The following is a 20,008-nucleotide window of genomic DNA, read 5'->3' as shown; positions in this document are numbered from 1 at the left end:
AGCGTTTCCGGACACATGCCCACATAACATCTTTTCTTTATTTGTGTGTGAGGAAAGTTTCCTGAAAATTTGGCCGTACCTCTTTGTAACACCCTGTATAATCTCAGTTAAGAAAACATGGCGTATTAGAAGCGTCGTCAGTAACCTTTCTTCTAGGGTGTACAACAGCGTAAAAAGAAGTATATGCTTTTTAAGGATACTTATGAGAAGGTTAAATGTCCAAAAGATACAACTAAACTCGAATCTTCAAGCCCGTTTTTGTGTTCATCATTCCGAGACCACAAAGATCAGCCGTTTTACAAAGATACAAGAAAAGTTGGCAACTACACGTCTACTAAAAACGAAACATTTATTGACAATAGAGAACAAAATATACCGTAATTTACAATAAACGTGTAGCTCATTTACAGATATTGCAGATTCAGAATATTATATTGTTGGTTACATGTACGATACCTGGAATTGTCTTCTTGTCTGATGTGCTGTTACTGTAGGTAGCGTGATGTACGTGGTAGGTAGGTGATAGAGATTTTCCTACTTTAAGAGTGATAGTCCATAGAGAAAATAGATAACTTGGCTCGCTGGTCAAAGCACTCCACACTGTTTGAAGGGAGACTACACATGAATCGTAGCTAGGTGACGCATTCCTGCATGAGCAGTCAGTCGGACGCATCTGAAATGTGGCACTGAACTTGGGAAATGGTCAGGTAGCTCAGTCAACGAAACCCAAGAAAAGGTGGAATAAGAGAAAATATTCATGTAGTCTCAAATATTTGTAGACTGATAGTAGGGAATTTCATGAACAACGTTCCAAATATCCCCACTGGAAAGCTGTGAGCGCGACGGCGTGGGGGATGGGGGTCAGTGTGGGGAGTTTCGAGGTCACTTCTTTATGTTTTTCTTGGATAACTCCAAAACTGTTGATTATATCAAAAATGTTTGTCAGTGCAACATTAAACTGCATTAAATTTCCTGTTCATTTCTTCTGTAGGACAAATAGCTCACACATTGCACAGGATGCAAAAATTGCAGATTATTATAAAGTAGTATATTAATGGTAAAAAATTGCTGTTTACTGTTAAATGAAGTGCGTTAAGAACAAATATTAAACGTGTGCTCTACGTCAAAGTGCAGGATCTTAAATAGGAGAGCTTTGTGTACTGCTCATCAGTATTCACCTGAAGATGGCAAGAACAGTCTGGGCTGAAATATCGTACCAGCAACTTACAGTCATCTGGCAGTACTCTCAAAATTTTATAGAATAGTCTTAAAACACATAACCAAGTTTTTATCAACGACTACACAGCAGAAAATTTTGGAGTACGAGATGGCTTCAGCAAGGGGAGAATGGAATTCTCATTATTGACTCACAGAGTATTTCAGACTTGTTTATCATGCCGTTCATCTCATAATGATTTCAATGACACACTGTTAAAATACTAAGTTTCCATAGTGGAGGCGAGAGCATATCACTTCCGTTGCATTGACACAGTTCACCCGTCCAAAAACACCAGTTAGTAGATATGCTTACATCTCTCCACAGCATTAACAAACGATTTCTGCTATTAATCACTGCGACTAATCGCAGTGTGACATCTACCGTAATAAGCCACGTAAACACCATTTTAATGCTGCTGAGGGATACTTGTTGTGAATTCGGTAACTATGATTTTAAACTGTGACTAATCGCAACTGAAAATCGCAGTTACCGAATGTTAGCATTCACAGACGTTACGGATATCGAAAAATCACAGTGCCAGTAGCCAGTACTTACGTCCATGCCGGGCGGCCCTGCTGGCCCCGTGGGTCCGGGCGGCCCCTGCGGTCCGGGCAGGCCGCGCCGCCCCCGCCGGCCGGGTGCGCCCTTGTCGCCCTTTAGCTGCGGCGCGCCGCCCTCCGCCACGGCCACAGCGCCCGGAGGCCCGGGCTCTCCTCGGGGACCGGCCTCTCCAGGGACGCCCGGCAGCCCGCGGTCCCCGCGGTCTCCCTTCGCTCCCGGAGGACCCTGCAACAGGCAGGTACACGTCACAGCAGCTTACACAATACATCACTTTCAATGTACATTAGTAACTCCAAGGGAAAGACACTTTCATAGGACTTCATAACCTAGAAAAAGCATTCAGCTACGTAAAATTGAACATGATACACTGGCAGAAAGATATGCAGCACCCTCAATGTTCACTGACACCAGGCTGTAATACACGTAGGTGACAAAAGTCATGGGATAGCAATATACTCTTATACAGATGGCGGTAGTATCGCATACAGAAGGTATAAAAGGGCAGTGAATTGGCGGAGCTGTCGTTCCACTCAGGTAATTCGTGTGAAAAGGTTTTATTACTGACGCGAGACGGGAATTAACAGACTTTGAAGCCGGAATGGTAGTTGGAGCTGGATGCATGGGACATTCCATTTCGGAAATAGTTAGGGAATGCCATATTCTGAGATTGAAGATGCCAAGAGGGTGCCGAGAATACCAATTTGAGGCATTACCTCGCCCCACGGACAACGCAGTGGCTGACAGCCTTCACTTAACGACCGAGAGCAGCAGCGTTTGTATAGAGTTTTCAGTGCTAACAGACAAGCAACACTAAGTGAAATAAATGCACAAATCAATATGGAACGTACGACGAACGTGTCCGTTACGACAGTGTGAAGGAACCTGTGTTCTTGTGTAAAGGAAAAGGGTGTATGTTAAATTCATTCTGAAAAAGAAACTACCTACATTGCCTACTCCCCTCATTACCACACCGATTGAACTCTAGACCACTGGGTCCGCAGCTCGTGGTCGTGCGGTAGCGTTCTCGCTTCCCGCGTCCGGGTTCCCGGGTTCGATTCCCGGCGGGGTCAGGGATTTTCTCTGCCTCGTAATGACTGGGTGTTGTGTGATGTCCTTAGGTTAGTTAGGTTTAAGTAGTTCTAAGTTCTGGGGGACTGATGACCATAGCTGTTAAGTCCCATAGTGCTCAGAGCCATTTGAACCATTTTTTCTAGACGACTGGAAAACCGTGGCCTGGTCAGACGAGTCCTAATTTCAGAAGATAAGAGCTGATGGTAAGGTTCGAGTGTGGTTCAGATACTACGAAGCCATTGACCCAAGTTGTCAAGCCTCTGTTTAAGCTGGTCGTGGACGCATAATGATGTGCACTGTGTTTGCATGGAATGGACTGGATGTTGGCTACTTGGAGACCATTGTAGCTATTCAGGTATTTTTATGGATGACAATGCGCCATGTCACCGGGCCACAGTTGTTTGCGATCGAGTTTGAAGAATATTCTGGACATTTCGAGCCAATGGTTTGGACACCCAGCTCGCCCGATGTGAATCCCACTGAACATTTAAGGGGCATAATCGAAAGATTAGTTCGTGTACAAAATCCTACACTGGAGACATTCGCAGTTATTGACGGCTATAGACGCAACATGGGTCAATATTTCTGCAGGGAACGGCTTGTTGTGTCCATGCCACGTCAAGCTTCTGCACTACTCGAGCAAAAGCAGGTCCGACACGATATTAGGAGGTAGTCCATGACTTTTGCTACCTCCGTGTATCACTTTCATTATACGCAAGGAACACCAAGGAAAATACACTTTCATAGGACTACGTGACCTAGAAAAATAACTCAGCTATGTAAAATCGAGCAAAATACACTGCTACACTGCCGGAAAAAATGCAGCACCCTCAGGGACTGTGTTCAGTGGCATCAGGTTATATTATGTGCATACTGAAACGTTGTAGTGACGCTTGTGTGTGCACCCTCTATTTTTTTCTCTGCAGACAGTAACTGCGTTGAGTTTAGGGATTAACTGATTGCAACATTCGTTCTAAGTTACAACCATACCCCACCGAGTAAGTATGCTTGCTGAACAATTGCAGCCATTTGAACTGGGTCGCATTGTGGACCTGCAGAAAGCTATACGGACTCATCGGAGGACTGCTGCACGTGTTGGACGTGATGTATCGGTGGTGTGTGGCTGCTTCCAGCAGTGGTTTGTGGAACAGTTTCACACCTGTTCAAAAATAGTTCAAATGGCTCTAAGCACTATGGGACTTAACATCTGAGGTCATCAGTCCCCTAGACTAACCTAAGGACATCACACACATCCATGCCCGAGGCAGGTTTCGAACCTGCGACCGTAGCAGCAGCGCGGTTCCGGACTGAAGCGCCTAGAACCGCTCGGTTACAGCGACCGGCTTCACACCTGTAAACCTGGTTCTGGGCGTCCGCATAGCACAGACGCAAAAGATTGCCGCATTGTTCGAGAAGCAGTGGCCGACCAGACGTCATCGAGGTTGGAAATTCTGACACAGGTTGCACCCGATGTGTCACCGAGGATCATTGGGAACCGCTTGCTTGCAGCAGGATTACGATCGGGTGTGCCTCTGGCCAGGCAGCCACCGACGTCATCGACACCACGACACCGTCAATCGCGGCTACACTGGTGTCGTGGGAGAGTTTACCGGAGAGTGTAATGGTGCTCTGTCGTCTTCAGTGATGAGAGTAGGTTCTGTATGCATACAAGTGATGGACGTACATGCGTACTGCGTAGAGCTAGAGAGTGGGCTGTTACGGAGTTCATTCGCTCACGACAGACAGGTGCTACCAGACCTTATGATGTAGCGGACCATCAGTTACAAGTTGGGGTCATATTACGTATTTCTCCAGGGGAAAGCAACCAGTGCCCACTGCATTGCATAGTTTATCTGCGTGCTACTACCATTTTCTCGGCATGAAGGCGATGTGGTTTTCAGCAGATTGGCTTGGTTCAAATGGCTCTGAGCACTATGGGACTCAACTGCTGAGGTCATTAGTCCCCTAGAACTTAGAACTAGTTAAACCTAGGACATCACAAACATCCATGCCCGAGGCAGGATTCGAACCTGCGACCGTAGCGGTCCTGCGGTTCCAGACTGCAGCGTCTTTAACCGCACGGCCACTTCGGCCGGCTCTAAGATCTCAACCACAGCAACTGATCCCACGAGAAAACTTGGGCCATGACATGATGCTACGTAGTTATGACTCTCTGAAAGTATAACTTTTAAGCTTTCGCCCGCGCCGTTTGTTTCTTCTCGGCTCTGCCCTACTGCAGCCGCCTAACACCGGAGCGCGAATTACCGTACCCTGGAGTGACAACCACTATTGTCAGGACATTGAAGGCGAGGGAAGAGGAGGGAGACGTGGGCACATCCACCTAACGTGTTTTGAAATCTTGTTCGAGAACGCATGTTACTCTGCTAGAGAGACAGTAAGTAAAATGAGTGCGTAATATGTCAATCTCACGCACATACAAGGTGGTCCATTGATAGTGACCGAGCCAAATATCTCACGAAATAAGCATCAAACGAAAAAACTACACAGAAGAAAACTCGTATAGCTTGAAGGGGGAAACCAGATAGCGCTATGGTTGGCCCGCTAGATGACGCTGCCATAGGTCAAACGGATATCAACTGCGTTTTTTAAAATAGGAACCTCAATTTTTATTACATATTCGTGTAGTACATAAAGAAATATGAATGTTTTAGTTAGACCACTTTTTTCGCTTTGTTATACATGGCGCTGTAATAGTCACAAACGTATAAGTACGTGGTATCACGTAACATTCCGCCAGTGCGGACGGTATTTGCTTCGTGATACATTACCCGTGTTAAAATGGACCGTTTACCAATTGCGGAAAAGGTCGATATCGTGTTGATGTATGGCTATTGTGATCAAAATACCCATCGGACGTGTGCTATGTATGCTGCTCGGTATCCTGGACGACATCATCCAAGTGTCCGAACCGTTCGCCGGATAGTTTCGATATTTAAGGTAACAGGAAGCGTTCAGCCACATGTGAAACGTCAACCACGACCTGCAACAAATTATGATGCCCAAGTAGGTGTTTTAGCTGCTGTCGCGGCTAATCCGCACATCAGTAGCAGACAAATTGCGCGAGAGTCGGGAATCTCAAAAACGTCGGTGTTGAGAATGCTACATCAACAACGAGTGCACCCGTACCATATTTCTATGCAACAGAAATTGCATGGCGACGACTTTGAACGTCGTGTACAGTTCTGCCACTGTGCACAAGAGAAATTACGGGACGAAGGCAGATTTTTTGCACGCGTTCTATTTAGCGACGAAGCGTCATTCACCAACAGCGGTAACGTAAACCGGCATAATATGCATTATTGGGCAACGGAAAATCCACGATGGCTGCGACACGTGGAACATCAGCGACCTTGGCGGATTAATGTTTGGTACGGCATTATGGGAGGAAGTATAATTGGCCCCCATTTTATCGATGGCAATCTAAATGGTGCAATGTATGCTGATTTCCTACGTAATGTTCTATCGATGTTACTACAAGATGTTTCACTGCATGACGGAATTGGCGATGTACTTCCAACGTGATGGATGTCTGGCACATAACTCGAGTGCGGTTGAAGCGGTATTGAATAGCATATTTCACGACAGGTGGATTGGTCGTCGAAGCACCATACCATGGTCCGCACGTTCACCGGATCTGACGTCCCCGGATTTCTTTCTGTGGTGAAAGTTGAAGGATATTTGCTATCGTGATCCACCGACAACGCCTGACAACATGCGTCAGCGCATTGTCAATGCATGTGCGAACATTACGGAAGGCGAACTACTCGCTGTTGAGAGGAATGTCGTTACACGTATTGCCAAATGCACTGAGGTTGACGGACATCATTTTGAACATTTATTGCATCAATGTGGTATTTACAGGTAATCACGCTGTAACAGCATGCGTTCTCAGAAATGATAAGTTCACAAAGGTACATGTATCACATTGGAACAACCGAAATAAAATGTTCAAACGTACCTACTTTCTGTATTTTAATTAAAAAAAAAATGGTTCAAATGGCTCTGAGCACTATGGGACTTAACTTCTGAGGTCATCAGTCCCCTAGAACCTAGAACTACTTAAACCTAACTAACGTAAGGATATCACACACATCCATAGCCGAGGCAGGATACGAACCTGTGACCTCAGCGGTCGCGCGGTTCCCGACTGTAGCCCCTAGAACCTCTCGGCCACCCCGGCCGGGCCCGCATCTCGTGGTCGTGCGGTAGCGTTCTCGCTTCCCACGCCCGGGTTCCCGGGTTCGATTCCCGGCGGGGTCAGGGATTTTCTCTGCCTCGTGATGGCTGGGTGTTGTGTGCTGTCCTTAGGTTAGTTAGGTTTAAGTCGTTCTAAGTTCTAGGGGACTGATGACCATAGATGTTAAGTCCCATAGTGCTCGGAGCCATTTGAACCATTTGAACCACCCCGGCCGGCATTTTAATTTAAAATAAAACCTGCCTGTTACCAACTGTTCGTCTAAAATTGTGAGCCATATGTTTGTGACTATTACAGCGCCATCTATGACAAAGGGAAAAAAGTGGTCCAACTAAAACATTCATTTTTCTTTGCGTACGCCACGAATATGTAATAAAAATGGGGTTCCTATTTAAAAAAATGCAGTTGATATCCGTTTGACCTATGGCAGCGCCATCTAGCGGGTCAACCATAGCGCCATCTGATTTCCCCCTTCAAGCTAGACAAGTTTCGGTCTTTGTAGTTTTTTCGTTTGACGCTTATTTCGTGAGATATTTGGCCTGGTCACGATCAGTGGACGTCCAATACTACTTTAACAATATTCTCCTGTTGATATTCGGCAGCTATATAAAAGCCTCAAAATCAGAATGAATCACAGCTTCACTTTAACAGTACCAGCCTTAAAATTCAATGGAAATAACACGCAACAGGGATTTTAATAATTAAATAGTGATACGCTACTTCGTTAATGACACACTCATTTCAGTGACATTCTCATTCGTTAGAATGCATTTATGAATCGCTACATAAAAAAGTTCGAAGTAGAAAGGTCTGCATCCAGCTACAGATTAGAAACTGAGCAATTTGACAGAATGAGCGAAGTATACTACCAATGACAAAATAGTAATTCACAGAACCCGTTACTCATTCCACTGTGTAGTACTTCACGCTCAGGCATTAAGCGGCTGCAACGGAGAAATGCGTGTGACAAACATGAAGTGCGCTCGCAGGTATGAAATCTGTGCGTTCAGGAGGTCGATGTCATAACTGCATACAATATGGCGCAAATCTTCTCACGAAGTCGAGTTGTGGGGCTGATATCTTGCAGGTGTGCTTCTTTCTCCTTAAAATATGAGGTCAAATTGGCGATATTGCCTTGTTAGAAGGTAGCTACATCCCCATTTACCTTACCCTTCGCGTCTAGATTTCCTTACGAATGTCAAATAACATGTATAACTTTTTTCTCCTTCAATAGAGCTGATGTTTTCGCTATTGAAACAATTTTCATTAAAATGTTTGTCATTTTTTTCATTTTCATGTATTTTCACTGTAGGGATTTTCTCTTTAAAAGAACTATAAAATGTAAATAACTTTTTGCTTTCAAATCTGCGTCTTTATCTACATGGCTACTCTGGAAATTACACTTAAGTGCCTGGCAGAGGGTTCATCGGACTACCTTCACACTAATTCTCTATTACTGCCCTCTTGGACTGCTCACGGAAAAAGACGGACGCCTTTATCTTTCCGCGAGAGCTCTGATTTGCCTTGCTTTATTACGATAATCGTTTTTCCCTACGTAGGTCGACATCAACAAAATAATTTCGCATTCGGAGAAGAAAGCTGGCGATTGAAATTTCGTGGGAAGAAACGCCTTTGGTTTAATGACGTATCATGTCCATTATGTGATATTCTGTATCTCTTGTGGAAGAACATTCATAAGAACAATAACAAGTCCTCATACAACCTTTCCAACGCGTCGTAAAATGCAAGCAAACAATAAAATAAAGCTTAAGTGCACACATAGGCACCCAATCCGTTACTATAAAATTAGTGATTACGACGAAAATTGGTTGTAATTTCCAGTGTTAGGAGACAACGCCACCATTTGTGTCTCTGTGCATACGCCATCTTTAGCATGCTATGGGTTTCAGAGCTCTGCTGTTGGCATGGAGGTAAGAATAGAGGGAGACGCCGTGACGTCACAGCTGCGAAGCTATGTGAAGCCGAGGGTAGCCATCTCAATCCGACCAAAACATTGCTGCTGTAAGCTTGTGTGCATAGGCTTGTCGCTCGCTTTTGGAAGGATTTTGCGCTATTATGGTGACTTGTGTGGTGTTCGGATGTACGAATCGTTCTGATTGTGATGCGAAATCGAAGGGAATAACATTTCATGTGTAAGTTGTCTCGTTAAGTGTGATTTTACAACTTCATTGTGAATGAACGTGTGCTACATCGGTACTTGTACTATAGCGTGTTTTTCTCCTGTATGATTTTAATTTCCTAAAAATGAAAGTCGGAAAGCTCTGTGGGAGAATGCCGTGAGGAGGAAGAACTGGCGTGCGTCTAAGTGGAGCACTATATGTTCTCAGCATTTCCGAGAAGAGGACATAGACCGAACTTCCCTTTCAACAGTAAGGCTCCGAGAAAATGCTGTACCATCAGTTTTCCATACACACCCAAAACATTTGCAAAAGGTATGTTAATTCAAAGAATTAAATTCTTAGTTTTCAAGTTCACGTTTCAGTATAATACGTACGTATCGTCGATAATCGAAGTGTTGAGTAACTCACTTTGTCTTCATCATGTACCAAATTAAAAGCTAACACTACATTAACTGGCGTAAAGTATATGCCTAAACAGGACACTGTGTAGATTTGCCATTCTATGTACCGTATTTCAGTAAATATTGGTGGTAATGAACGGTGTTTCCCAGTAGTGTAACGTAAATGAAATGTTCCAGTACGTATTACAAACAAGATGTATTTATGGGGCTTTGGAGGGAGGGTATAGCTAACTTAGTTTTCAGTTTCTATTATTTAGTTTGTGATACACGTTTATTACTGAATTAACAAAATTGTATCGTTTACATTGAAGACTAGCTATTTGTAATATTACATTAAAAACTATTTTTAATCAGAAGAAATGCGGAATTTCGCCTTTACGAGATTTTATTTTAAACAAAAACTTTGAAACAACCAATCTGATAACGTTACATGCGTATGTGGTGCAATTAGCAACTATAATACACGCAGCGCTATAGCACACTGGCAATGTTTTGGTCAGAGTGTCATGGCAGCGAGCCACGCCCCCATGGCTTCAAAACGTAGTACGGCTGGGATACGTAGCGCCATCTCCCCTTATTCTTACCTCCATGGCTGTTGGCGTAGTCAGCCGATTACTGACGTCACTAACTCACTTATGGTTTGGATGGCAGGTGTGTAATCCACGTTTCCATATGCAACAGCAATTGACATAATGGCTGTTACAATAATGGCGCAGTGTGTTGTTGTTTCTACACGCTTCTGTCAAAACTGTCGTGGCAATGTTCTCACTAGGGCTGGGACTATTCATAGGGGACATTGGTTTTGTAATTTAGGTTATGGTATTCGAACTGAGCCAAGAATCCAGTAAAAAGAAGTGAAAGCACAAATATTGGATTTGGAAGTGGAATTTATGCGCACATAACACAGTGGCTTCACATAAAGTAATAGAAGCAGCCTTTGTAAGCGAAGACTCATACGTGAAACACTACCGGATAACGAAAGCTAATTTCTAGTAGTTGTAGAGCTGTGATTCAAGCTCTATTAAAAAATCCGACACGCATATGAAATATTCAGTTGTGGCTCAAGCAAAACTAGAAGTGACACTTCGATATTTTGTCAAAAGCACAATTTCGAAGTTTTTGTGTTGTATGTTGGATGCTTTCTACGATTCCCTAAAGACTCGTTTAAACCCTAATATTTTCACTCTTGAGTCCACATAAATTAAATACGACAAAATACTAAATTTATTCTATGCCTAATTTTGGACATATGCTTCGTGCAAGTGCACTAAATGTGATTGATTCCCTTTATTAAAAGCTACACTTAATATAAAATAGTACTGTTACCAGAAGACTTGTTACTTCCATTTTCAAATGCACTGGATAAATGTTTAAGGAACATTGAAGTTTCCAGTACTATAATATGATTGTCTGAATATGCTGCCAGTATTACACTAATTTTCATCGTTTTTAGAATAAAGTGAGCTGCTATGAAAGTACAAATAACGTTTCACTAATTAAATAATATTTACTTATTCACACAGAAATTTTATCCATGCAGTGTATAATAGCAACATCATATACTTTCACTGCATTAACCATTATCTGCAATGGCAAAATTTGTGCACCAAAGTCGCACCTCCTACTATTGTATTGTAGTAAAACATACTCAAAAAGACGAGTTTTGGAGAGATTTTTAATGTGCTGCATTGCTGAAACTACATATTTTCGTAATATACAAGTACGAATATGAAATCAATCAGATTCAGTAAATTATCTTCAAAGATGGCGGCCTCTTCTGGCGCTAATCGGTCGTGATAGAAGGAAAGTGGCGTCTCAAAGTTAACGTGTTTTCTACTGTTGTGGCACTCGAGTGGCGCCACAGTTATTTGGGTGCTTCCACACGCAACTTCGATGACACCACTCGAGTGGCTGCCAGGGGCGTCATGTTTTTTGCACATGGAACCCGGCTTTACATGCTGGAAAGCTATGCTCAACCAACACGCATTGTCGATTTTGACCACAGTGTCATTCGTGTAAAACAAGCTTAAGTGAGTAAGAGAGGACATGAGGAGGGTGTGCACTGCGCACTGTGGAGTGTTGGTACTACGCACCTGTGCCCCAGGTGTGCCGGGCGGCCCTGCAGGTCCCTTGGCCCCTGCAGTGCCATTGTGACCGGGAGGGCCCCGCGCTCCAACTTCTCCTTTTGGACCAGGATCGCCACGGTCTCCCTTCGGTCCTGGAACTGAAAATTTAAAAGTGATTAATGGAAAATCAGATACAAATTAACGAAGAGGTTCTCAATAAAGGACACCACTTTAGTTGGGTTGAATCAGGATGTTTATGTAAGTGTCACTTACACACTGTAACACATTAACATTTATTTATTTGGTGTTTTTCCTTGGTTGGGGACCCCAGTCACAATATACACTGAGGTGAAAAGTCATGGGATACACAAAAGTATAAAAGGGCACTGCATTGACGTGCCTGTCATTTGTACCGAGCTGATACACATGAAAAGGTAGGGTTTATGAGGGGAATTAACAGACATTCAGTTTCGGAAATCGTTAGGGAATTTAATATTCCGAGATCCATAGTTTCAAGAGTGTGCCGAGAATACCAGATATCAAATGTTCAAATGTGTGTGAAATCTTAAGGGACTTAACTACTAAGGTCATCAGTCCCTAAGCTTACACACTACTTAATCTAAATTATCCCAAGGACAAACACATACACCCATGCCCGAGGGAGGACTCGAACCTCCGCCGGGACCAGCTGTACAGTCCATGACTGCAGCGCCTCAGACCGCTCGACTAATCCTGCGCGGCATACCAGATATCAGGCATTACCTCTCACAAAAGATAACGCAGTGGCCGAAGGACTTCACTTGACGACAGAGAGCAGCGGCGTTTGCGCAGACTTGTCAGTGCTAACAGACAAGCAACACTGCGTGAAATAACGGTAGAAATCAAAGGGATGCCTGGCGAATGTATCCGTTAGGACAGTGCGACGAAATTTGGCGTTAATGGACTGTGGCAGCAGACGACCAACGTGAGTGCCTTTGCTAACAGCACAATATCGCCTGCAGCGCCTCTCCTGGGCTCGTGACTATATCAGTTGTACACTAGACTGGAAAACCGTGGTTTGGTCAGATGAGTCCCGATTTCGGTTGGTAAGAACTGACGGCAGGGTTCGAGTGTGGAGCAGACCCCACAAAGCCATGGACCCAAGTTGTCAACAAGGCACTTTGGAAGCTGGCAGTGGCTCCATAATAGTGTGGGCTGTGATTACGTGGAATTGACTGAGCCCCTGGTGCAAGTGAACCGATGATCGACTGGAAATGATAATGTTCGGTGACATGGAGACCATTTGCAGTCATTAATGGAGTTCACGTTCCGAAACAACGATGTCATGTCCCCAGGCCACAACTGTTCGCGACTGGTTTGAAGAACATTCTGGACAATTCGAGCGAATTCTTTAGCCACTCAGATCGCCCGACATGAATCCCATCGAACATTTATGGGATATAATCGAGAAGTCAGTTAGTGCACAACATCATCTAACGGCGGCTCTTTCGCTATTTTGGACTGCTGTAGAGGCTGTATGGCTCAATATTTCTGCAGGGGACTTCCAACGACTTGTTAAGTGCATGTCGCGCCCAGTTGAGGCACCACGCCCGGCAGGAGGAGGTCCAACACAGTATTAGGAGGTATGCCATGACTTTTGTTACCTCAGTGTACCTTCTGGATGAAATCATTGCCATCACTGCCGCCATTTGCCTGTAAGTTTTTTAAAATTATTTAGTTTTTCACAATCGCGATTTGCGCTGTAGAGTCTTTTTCAAGTGCAGTGGTGAAAAAGAGTCGTAAATGTCAGACACGTCTGAATGACACATCGTCGTCGAAATACACTACTGGCCGTTAAAATTGCTACACCACGAAGATGACGTGCTACAGACGCGAAATTTAACCGACAGGAAGAAGATGCTGTGATATGCAAATGACTAGCTTTTCAGAGCATTCAAACAAGGTTGGCGCCGGTGGCGACACCTACAACGTGCTGACATGAGGAAAGTTTCCAACCGATTTCTCATGCACAAACAGCAGTTGACCGGCGTTGCCTGGTTAAACGTTGTTGTGATGCCTTGTGTAAGGAGGAGAAATGCGTACCATCACGTTTCCGACTTTGATAAAGGTCGGATTGTAGCCTATAGCGATTGCGGTTTATCATATCGGGATATTGCTGTTCGCGTTGGTCGAGATCCAATGGCTGTTAGCAGTATTTGGAATCGGTGGGTTCGGGAGGGTAATATGGAACGCCGTGCTGGATCCCACCGGCCTCGTATCACTAGCAGTCGAAATGACAGGCATCTTATCCGCATGGCTGTAACGGATCGTGCAGCCACGTCTCGATTCCTGAGTCAACAGATGGGGACGTTTGCAAGACAACCATCTGCACGAACAGTTCGACTACGTTTGCAGCAGCATGGACTATCACCTCGGAGACCATGGCTGCGGTTACCCTTGACGCTGCATCACAGACAGGAACGCCTGCGATGGTGTGCTCAACGATGAACCTGGGTGCACGAATGGCAAAACGTCATTTTTTTCGGATGAATCCAGGTTCTGTTTACAACATCATGATGGTCGCATCCGTGTTGGCGACATCGCGGTGAACGCACATTGGAAGCGTGTATTCGTCATCGCTATACTGGCGTAACACCTGGCGTGATGGTATGGGGTGCCACTGATTACACGTCTCGACACCTCTTGCTCGCTTTGACGGCACTTTGGACAGTGGTCGTTACATTTCAGATGTGTTACGACCCTTCATTCGATCCCTTCGAAACCCTACATTTCAGCAGGAAAATGCACAACCTCATGTTGCAAGTCCTGTACGGGCTTCTCTGGATACAGAAAATGTTCGACTGCTGCCCTGGCCAGCACATTCTCCAGATCTCTCATCAACTGAAAACGTCTGGTCAATGGTGGCCGAGCAACTGGCTCGTCACAATACGCCAGTCACTACTCTTGATGAACTGTGGTATCGTGTTGAAGCTGCATGGGGAGCTGTACCTACCTGTAAACGCCATCCAAGCTCTGTTTGACTCAATGCCCAGGCGTATGAAGGCCGTTATTACTGCCAGAGGTGGTTGTTCTGGGTACTGATTTCTCAGGATCTATGCACCCAAATTGCGTGAAAATGTAATCACATGTCAGTTCTAGTATAATATATTTGTCCAATGAATACCCGTTTATCATGTGCATTTCTTCTTGCTGTAGCAATTTTAATGGCCAGTAGTGTATTACAAAACATATGTGGGCATGTAAATGGGTCGCTTCATATTACTATCAGAGTGCGAATTTTTTTTTTAAAAAAAAGGTTACAGGTAACATAACGCGCGGCTGACTCGCTTTGACGTGCTCAGCTGCAGCAATCCTTGCCGACACAGTGCTGTGGTAAGCACGAACCATGTCCGAACATGATTGTAATGGGCTGCGACTTGCCAGTTCGCAGCTGGCGTTGATCTTACGGCAGTAAGCACGTATTTCCCAACGAAAAGATACTCATAAAGGGACCTAGAAAATTCCAGCAACAAATGACACAGATTAAATTGATCACACAGTAGTATCCAAAAGCCGGCCGGAGTGGCCGTGCGGTTCTAGGCGCTACAGTCTGGAGCCGAGCGACGGCTACGGTCGCAGGTTCGAATCCTGCCCCGGGCAGTGATGTGTGTGATGTCCTTAGGTTAGTTAGGTTTAATTAGTTCTAGGTTCTAGGCGACTGATGACCTCAGAAGTTAAGTCGCATAGTGTTCAGAGCCATTTGAACCATTTGGTATCCAAAAGATGAGCAAATAACACTGCCTGTGAACGCTTGTTGTGGGGAGCAAACTCAGAATTGGTCCACTACCTTGTGGCTGCAGATTTGAGGAAAAGGATTGCTATGACGTATAAACTATGAGAAAGCTGAAATGGATTTTTGAATAATTGGAAGATAAGGGTGCAGCTTTTGAATATCAGAATAAACTGAGATAAAATTTACAGGTAGTGGAGCACAGTAATCACACAGGCTAGAAACGGGAATGTATTAAGATTAATGTCATAACTGTAGCAGAGGATGTAGTGGTATGGGAATCTGAAAGACTTAGAAATGAGGTGTGGTATCATGATGAATGTAAACAAGTGGTGCAAGTAAGAAAGAAGCAAGTTTAAAATGTCACCAACGAAATACGAGAATTAACTGGGCTATGTATTGAGAGGGAACAGTTTGTTCCATCTCATTACAATTAGTTTTTTTGCTGCATTACATTGAATATACTTTCAACATTTTTTTAGTTTAAACAGTGTGATATCTCGAGTGAAGAAGTGGACTATCTGTTTATTTAATTCAATTCATAATTACATAAATGCACTTTCTTTCCCTAATCCCACTACGTTGCCTTGGGTTGATAAAGTAGGGGTTTGTATTAAGAGTTCGTCTGCTGGTAGTGCCAAGGTAGAGGTGTGGTCACCCTGTAGGTCGGTTGGTGCCAACGTAAGCCTGGAGTAAAGACAGAGATGTTGCACCTGTTTGCCAGGGGTTAGTGCGGGGTTTGTAACAGGTCCCCTTCCCCTCCAAGTAAGGGAACGGCCGTTGAGAGCCGCCATGATAGTCACTCTTGGGGTAGCGACTGAACTGAGCGGACGGAATCGAGGGCAATCTCCGTCTTTGCTGCCAATTTTATCGTGGGATGAGGTATTATGTTTTATACTGTTACTAATCCGCTCTTTTCCAAGGATTGAAATAGTTAGCGTGTCGTTACGGCCATTCATTCATTTTTTTTTTTTTTTTAGAAATTTTGCCTTTACAATTAAAGTTTTCAGTTAGGGTTTCTTTTTCAGAGGCGAGCATGGGGGCTCGCGTTATCCCTTTATAGTGTTGCAATTACTTGGTGCCTTCAGCACACGAGAGCAGCAATAGCTCTAAAAAATTGTATAGTTTCACTTTCATAAGGAGTATTTTTTTTTTGCAATGTTAAAGTAACCTAGTTAAAACGTGGTCGTAACGGCTGATGAGTAATTTGGATGACGATTCCGTGTGAAACCTAATAGGAGATACGTGTGTGACATACTTAAGGTTCTAAGCGTGTGACGTAAAATTTTTCTAGGCCATCTCATAAATTTTGTTCACGGTTCCTTTTTAACCCCCGTTTGCAAGCAGCACGTCCTAACTACTTTGATAAAGAATAGGTTGAGCGTGTAAATGATTGTATAGTATGGAAAGCAAGAACGAACAGAGGGGTGAGTACAAAGAAATTAGCTGTTGGTATCGGTCACCCACGTGGCGCAGAATTGCACTACCAGCGAGCTACCAGTTCGTTCTTGGAAATTAGTCAAGGTGAGGATGCTTATGTGTGCTGTTTATTGATTATTTGCGTGTGCCGTATTTCACAGGATGTTTTATTTTTTTAAGAATTTGCTTTCTTTTGTGAATATGGGAGATGTTTGTGTCTGCTTTGTTCCCCCGTTTTTCCGCCAAAGAGAATTTTTGTTATTCGGTCCTAATAGTAATCTTGGGTGCGAATTTCGATCACTGTCCCAGCAGACAGACCACAAGCGCAGCAACGTAGTCCCATCCTCTTTCCCAGTGCTTAAGTAGAAACGAGATACCTATTAGTTTAAGCATCATCACTGCGAGACAAAACTAGAAGATATTTGACTTGACTTTGTTTGCTGCAATTATTAAATTTGTAAAGTTTTGGGGAATATAGATAATAAATGTCATATTAAGTTTGTAAAATTTCTGGGATCTAGACAATAAATGACCTATAAACTGGATGTCATGGATTTAGTGGTCATTACAAACCCCAGTCCTGTGTCGAGAGCAATGTCATGAATTTAATGATCATTACAAACCCCAGTCCTGAGTAGAGAGCAATGTTACCAACAAAGTGGTGCCCTTATAGATCATGATAGAGTGTGGCCTTTACTGACTTGCCCACTTGGTTGTTTGAGCCCACCCCCGCGTTATCCGTTGCGCAATATTAACATAATAATCATCGGATCATTTAACTAAACGTCGGGCCGGCACCTTAAATTCAATCCTTCCGAGCAATGTATCAAGCAGGCAAGCACGTGTCAATGAGGCCACTTGGCCACACACACTACCGGCACGCTCTAGTATAGAGAGAAGGAAACAGAGGAAGAGAGATACAAAAAGGTAACGATGCGTAACTAAACAGAAGGAACCTTTCAGTATAACGAAAAGAGGATAGAAGCAGCAAGTGTACGCGGAAGAAAGAAAAGAGATGCCTTAAAAAGGCTTAAAAAAAGTACTTTATAGGAATGAGAATAGAAAGTTTTATAAGAAATTAAAAATACGAACACAAGGGTATAAAGGGTATAAACTTAATGTAATAGGCGGCAAGGAAGATGGAATCCTGCTGACAGGCATGTGGAAAGTGCTGGACGGACGGAGGGAATATTTTAAATAAAAGTTGGAGGAGACCATATCAATGTGAAACAACGCATATGCCCTGCTGTAGAACCATTATCAGAAGAGCCCACTCTTGTAGCAGTATAGAAAGTGGTGAATTATCAAAAATATCACAAATCTCCAGGAAATGATCGAATAACTGCCGACCCGCTAAAGAGAGGCGGTATTACTTTAAACAAACGTATATATAAACTCATATTTTTAACTTCGAATCAAGAAAGTGTTCCAGAAGAATGGACTATATGCGTCCAAAACTGATCGTGAATACCACAGCACTGTGTTGGTATAGTCATACCACAGAACTTTAAAGTATGTCTACCATTATGTGGCCTGTAATCCTTGTTTTAATTAGCACTCAGATTGTAATATGAAACGACTCGTATACATTCCACGTATGTTTGTTTTTGACGACGATATGTAATTCAGATATAGGTATCTGATATTTACCGACTATTTTTCATAATTGAACATGAAAATGGCTCTACAGCCGAAATCGTGGTAGTAAAAAAATAAATAATTTAAAAAGAACTTACATCAAATGGCGGCAATGATTTCAGTCATAAAAATCTGTTTTCTGCACAGCGATTATTGCCAGCCGTTATTGCCAGTCGTCTAGATACTGTGCTAAACCCTACATTCCATTAATTACAAACTAACAACTGTAATTACAACAGTGAAATGATACACAGTTGACGTAGTCACTCACAAGTTGTGTACATTGCTTTATTTGATAGAGTAACAATAACTGAAAGAGTGATAATCCTGTTAGTGTTTTCTGCAGCTTACTACTACTTAATACAAAGGTATAAACTATGGGGAAAAATTGAGTGCATCTAGCTAAACTACAGAACGAGTGAGGAAAGTATAGATAATAAGAGCTATGGGTAGGTTCCCATCGCAGCAGCCAGGAATTGCGGCCTTGGAATTTGCAAGTCTCGATTCTACATTCCACGGCCAGTTGCCTACATTCTATTGCTTCAAGCGGTATTGCAGGTGAAGTTCAGCTTCTGAATATGTAGATCTTTTGTTAACCGTAAAGGGCTATTGTTAGCACTCACTGAGGAACATTGCGTTGCATTGTCAAGTTACACTCGAATTTTCGCCTAGAAAATATCTTATAGCTGACTTGATTAAAGTACAAGGTGGCTCCGAGAAAACACTACTTTTAATTACACAAGAATTGTTGCCAGTCACGAGCAGATACAACAACAAATATACACTGAAGAGTGAAAGAAACTGGTACACCTGCCTGATACCGGATAGGGTCCCCGCAAGCACTCAGAAGTGCCGCAACACAACGTGGCATGGCCTCGACTAATGTCTGAAGTGGTGCTGGAGGTGACACCATGAATCCTGCAGGGCTGTCCATAAATCCGTAGGAGCACGAGGGGTGGAGATCTCTTCTGCACAGCACGTTGCAAGGCATCCCAGATATGCTCAATAATGTTCATGTCTGGGGAGTTTGGGGGCCAGCGGAAGCGTTTAAAACTCAGGAGTGTTCCTGGAGCTACTCGGTAGCAATTCTGGACGTTTGGGGTGTCGCATTGTCCTGTTGGAATTGCTCAAGTCGGTCGGAATGCACAATGGACATAAATGGATGCCAGTGACAGGACAGGATGTTTACATACGTGTCACCTGTCAGAGTCGTATCTAGACGTATCAGGGGCCCCATGTCACTTCAAGTGCACACGCTCCACATCATTACAGATCCTCCACCAGCCTGAACAGTCCCCTGCTGACATACAGGCTCCATGCATTCATGAGGTTGTTTCCATACCCTGTAAGAGGTATGTGCTGCCTGCGATATGTAAGCTATAAGAGAATCTGAGACCAAAGAGCAGTGTTGACTGCAGTACGAACTGTGTAGCAGTAGCAGTAAGTTGTTGCTAGCGAGCAGTCGCCTGTCTGCGCTTGTCAGTCCAGTCTGATGTATCATGTTGGC

The 20,008-nt window shown here is 43.7% G+C and overlaps 1 protein-coding gene across 2 annotated transcripts in view; it reads right to left on the bottom strand.

Moving 5' to 3' along the window:
* Positions 1 to 20,008, bottom strand: part of LOC124605346 (collagen alpha-1(XVIII) chain-like) — a 650,709-nt gene that overhangs the window by 57,608 nt on the left and 573,093 nt on the right. For both annotated transcript variants that reach the window (XM_047136964.1, XM_047136965.1), the window contains exons 18-19: positions 11,703 to 11,833; positions 1,775 to 2,005 (exon numbers count right to left, since the gene is read on the bottom strand). In XM_047136964.1, coding sequence (XP_046992920.1) covers positions 1,775 to 2,005; positions 11,703 to 11,833 — 362 coding nt within the window. The remainder of the gene's footprint in view (positions 1 to 1,774; positions 2,006 to 11,702; positions 11,834 to 20,008) is intronic.

Source organism: Schistocerca americana, chromosome 3, assembly GCF_021461395.2.
Source record: "Schistocerca americana isolate TAMUIC-IGC-003095 chromosome 3, iqSchAmer2.1, whole genome shotgun sequence".
NCBI classification, from domain to species: Eukaryota; Metazoa; Arthropoda; class Insecta; order Orthoptera; family Acrididae; genus Schistocerca; species Schistocerca americana.
Note: the sequence above shows the minus strand (reverse complement) of the source record. Positions and strands in the feature narration are given on the sequence as shown.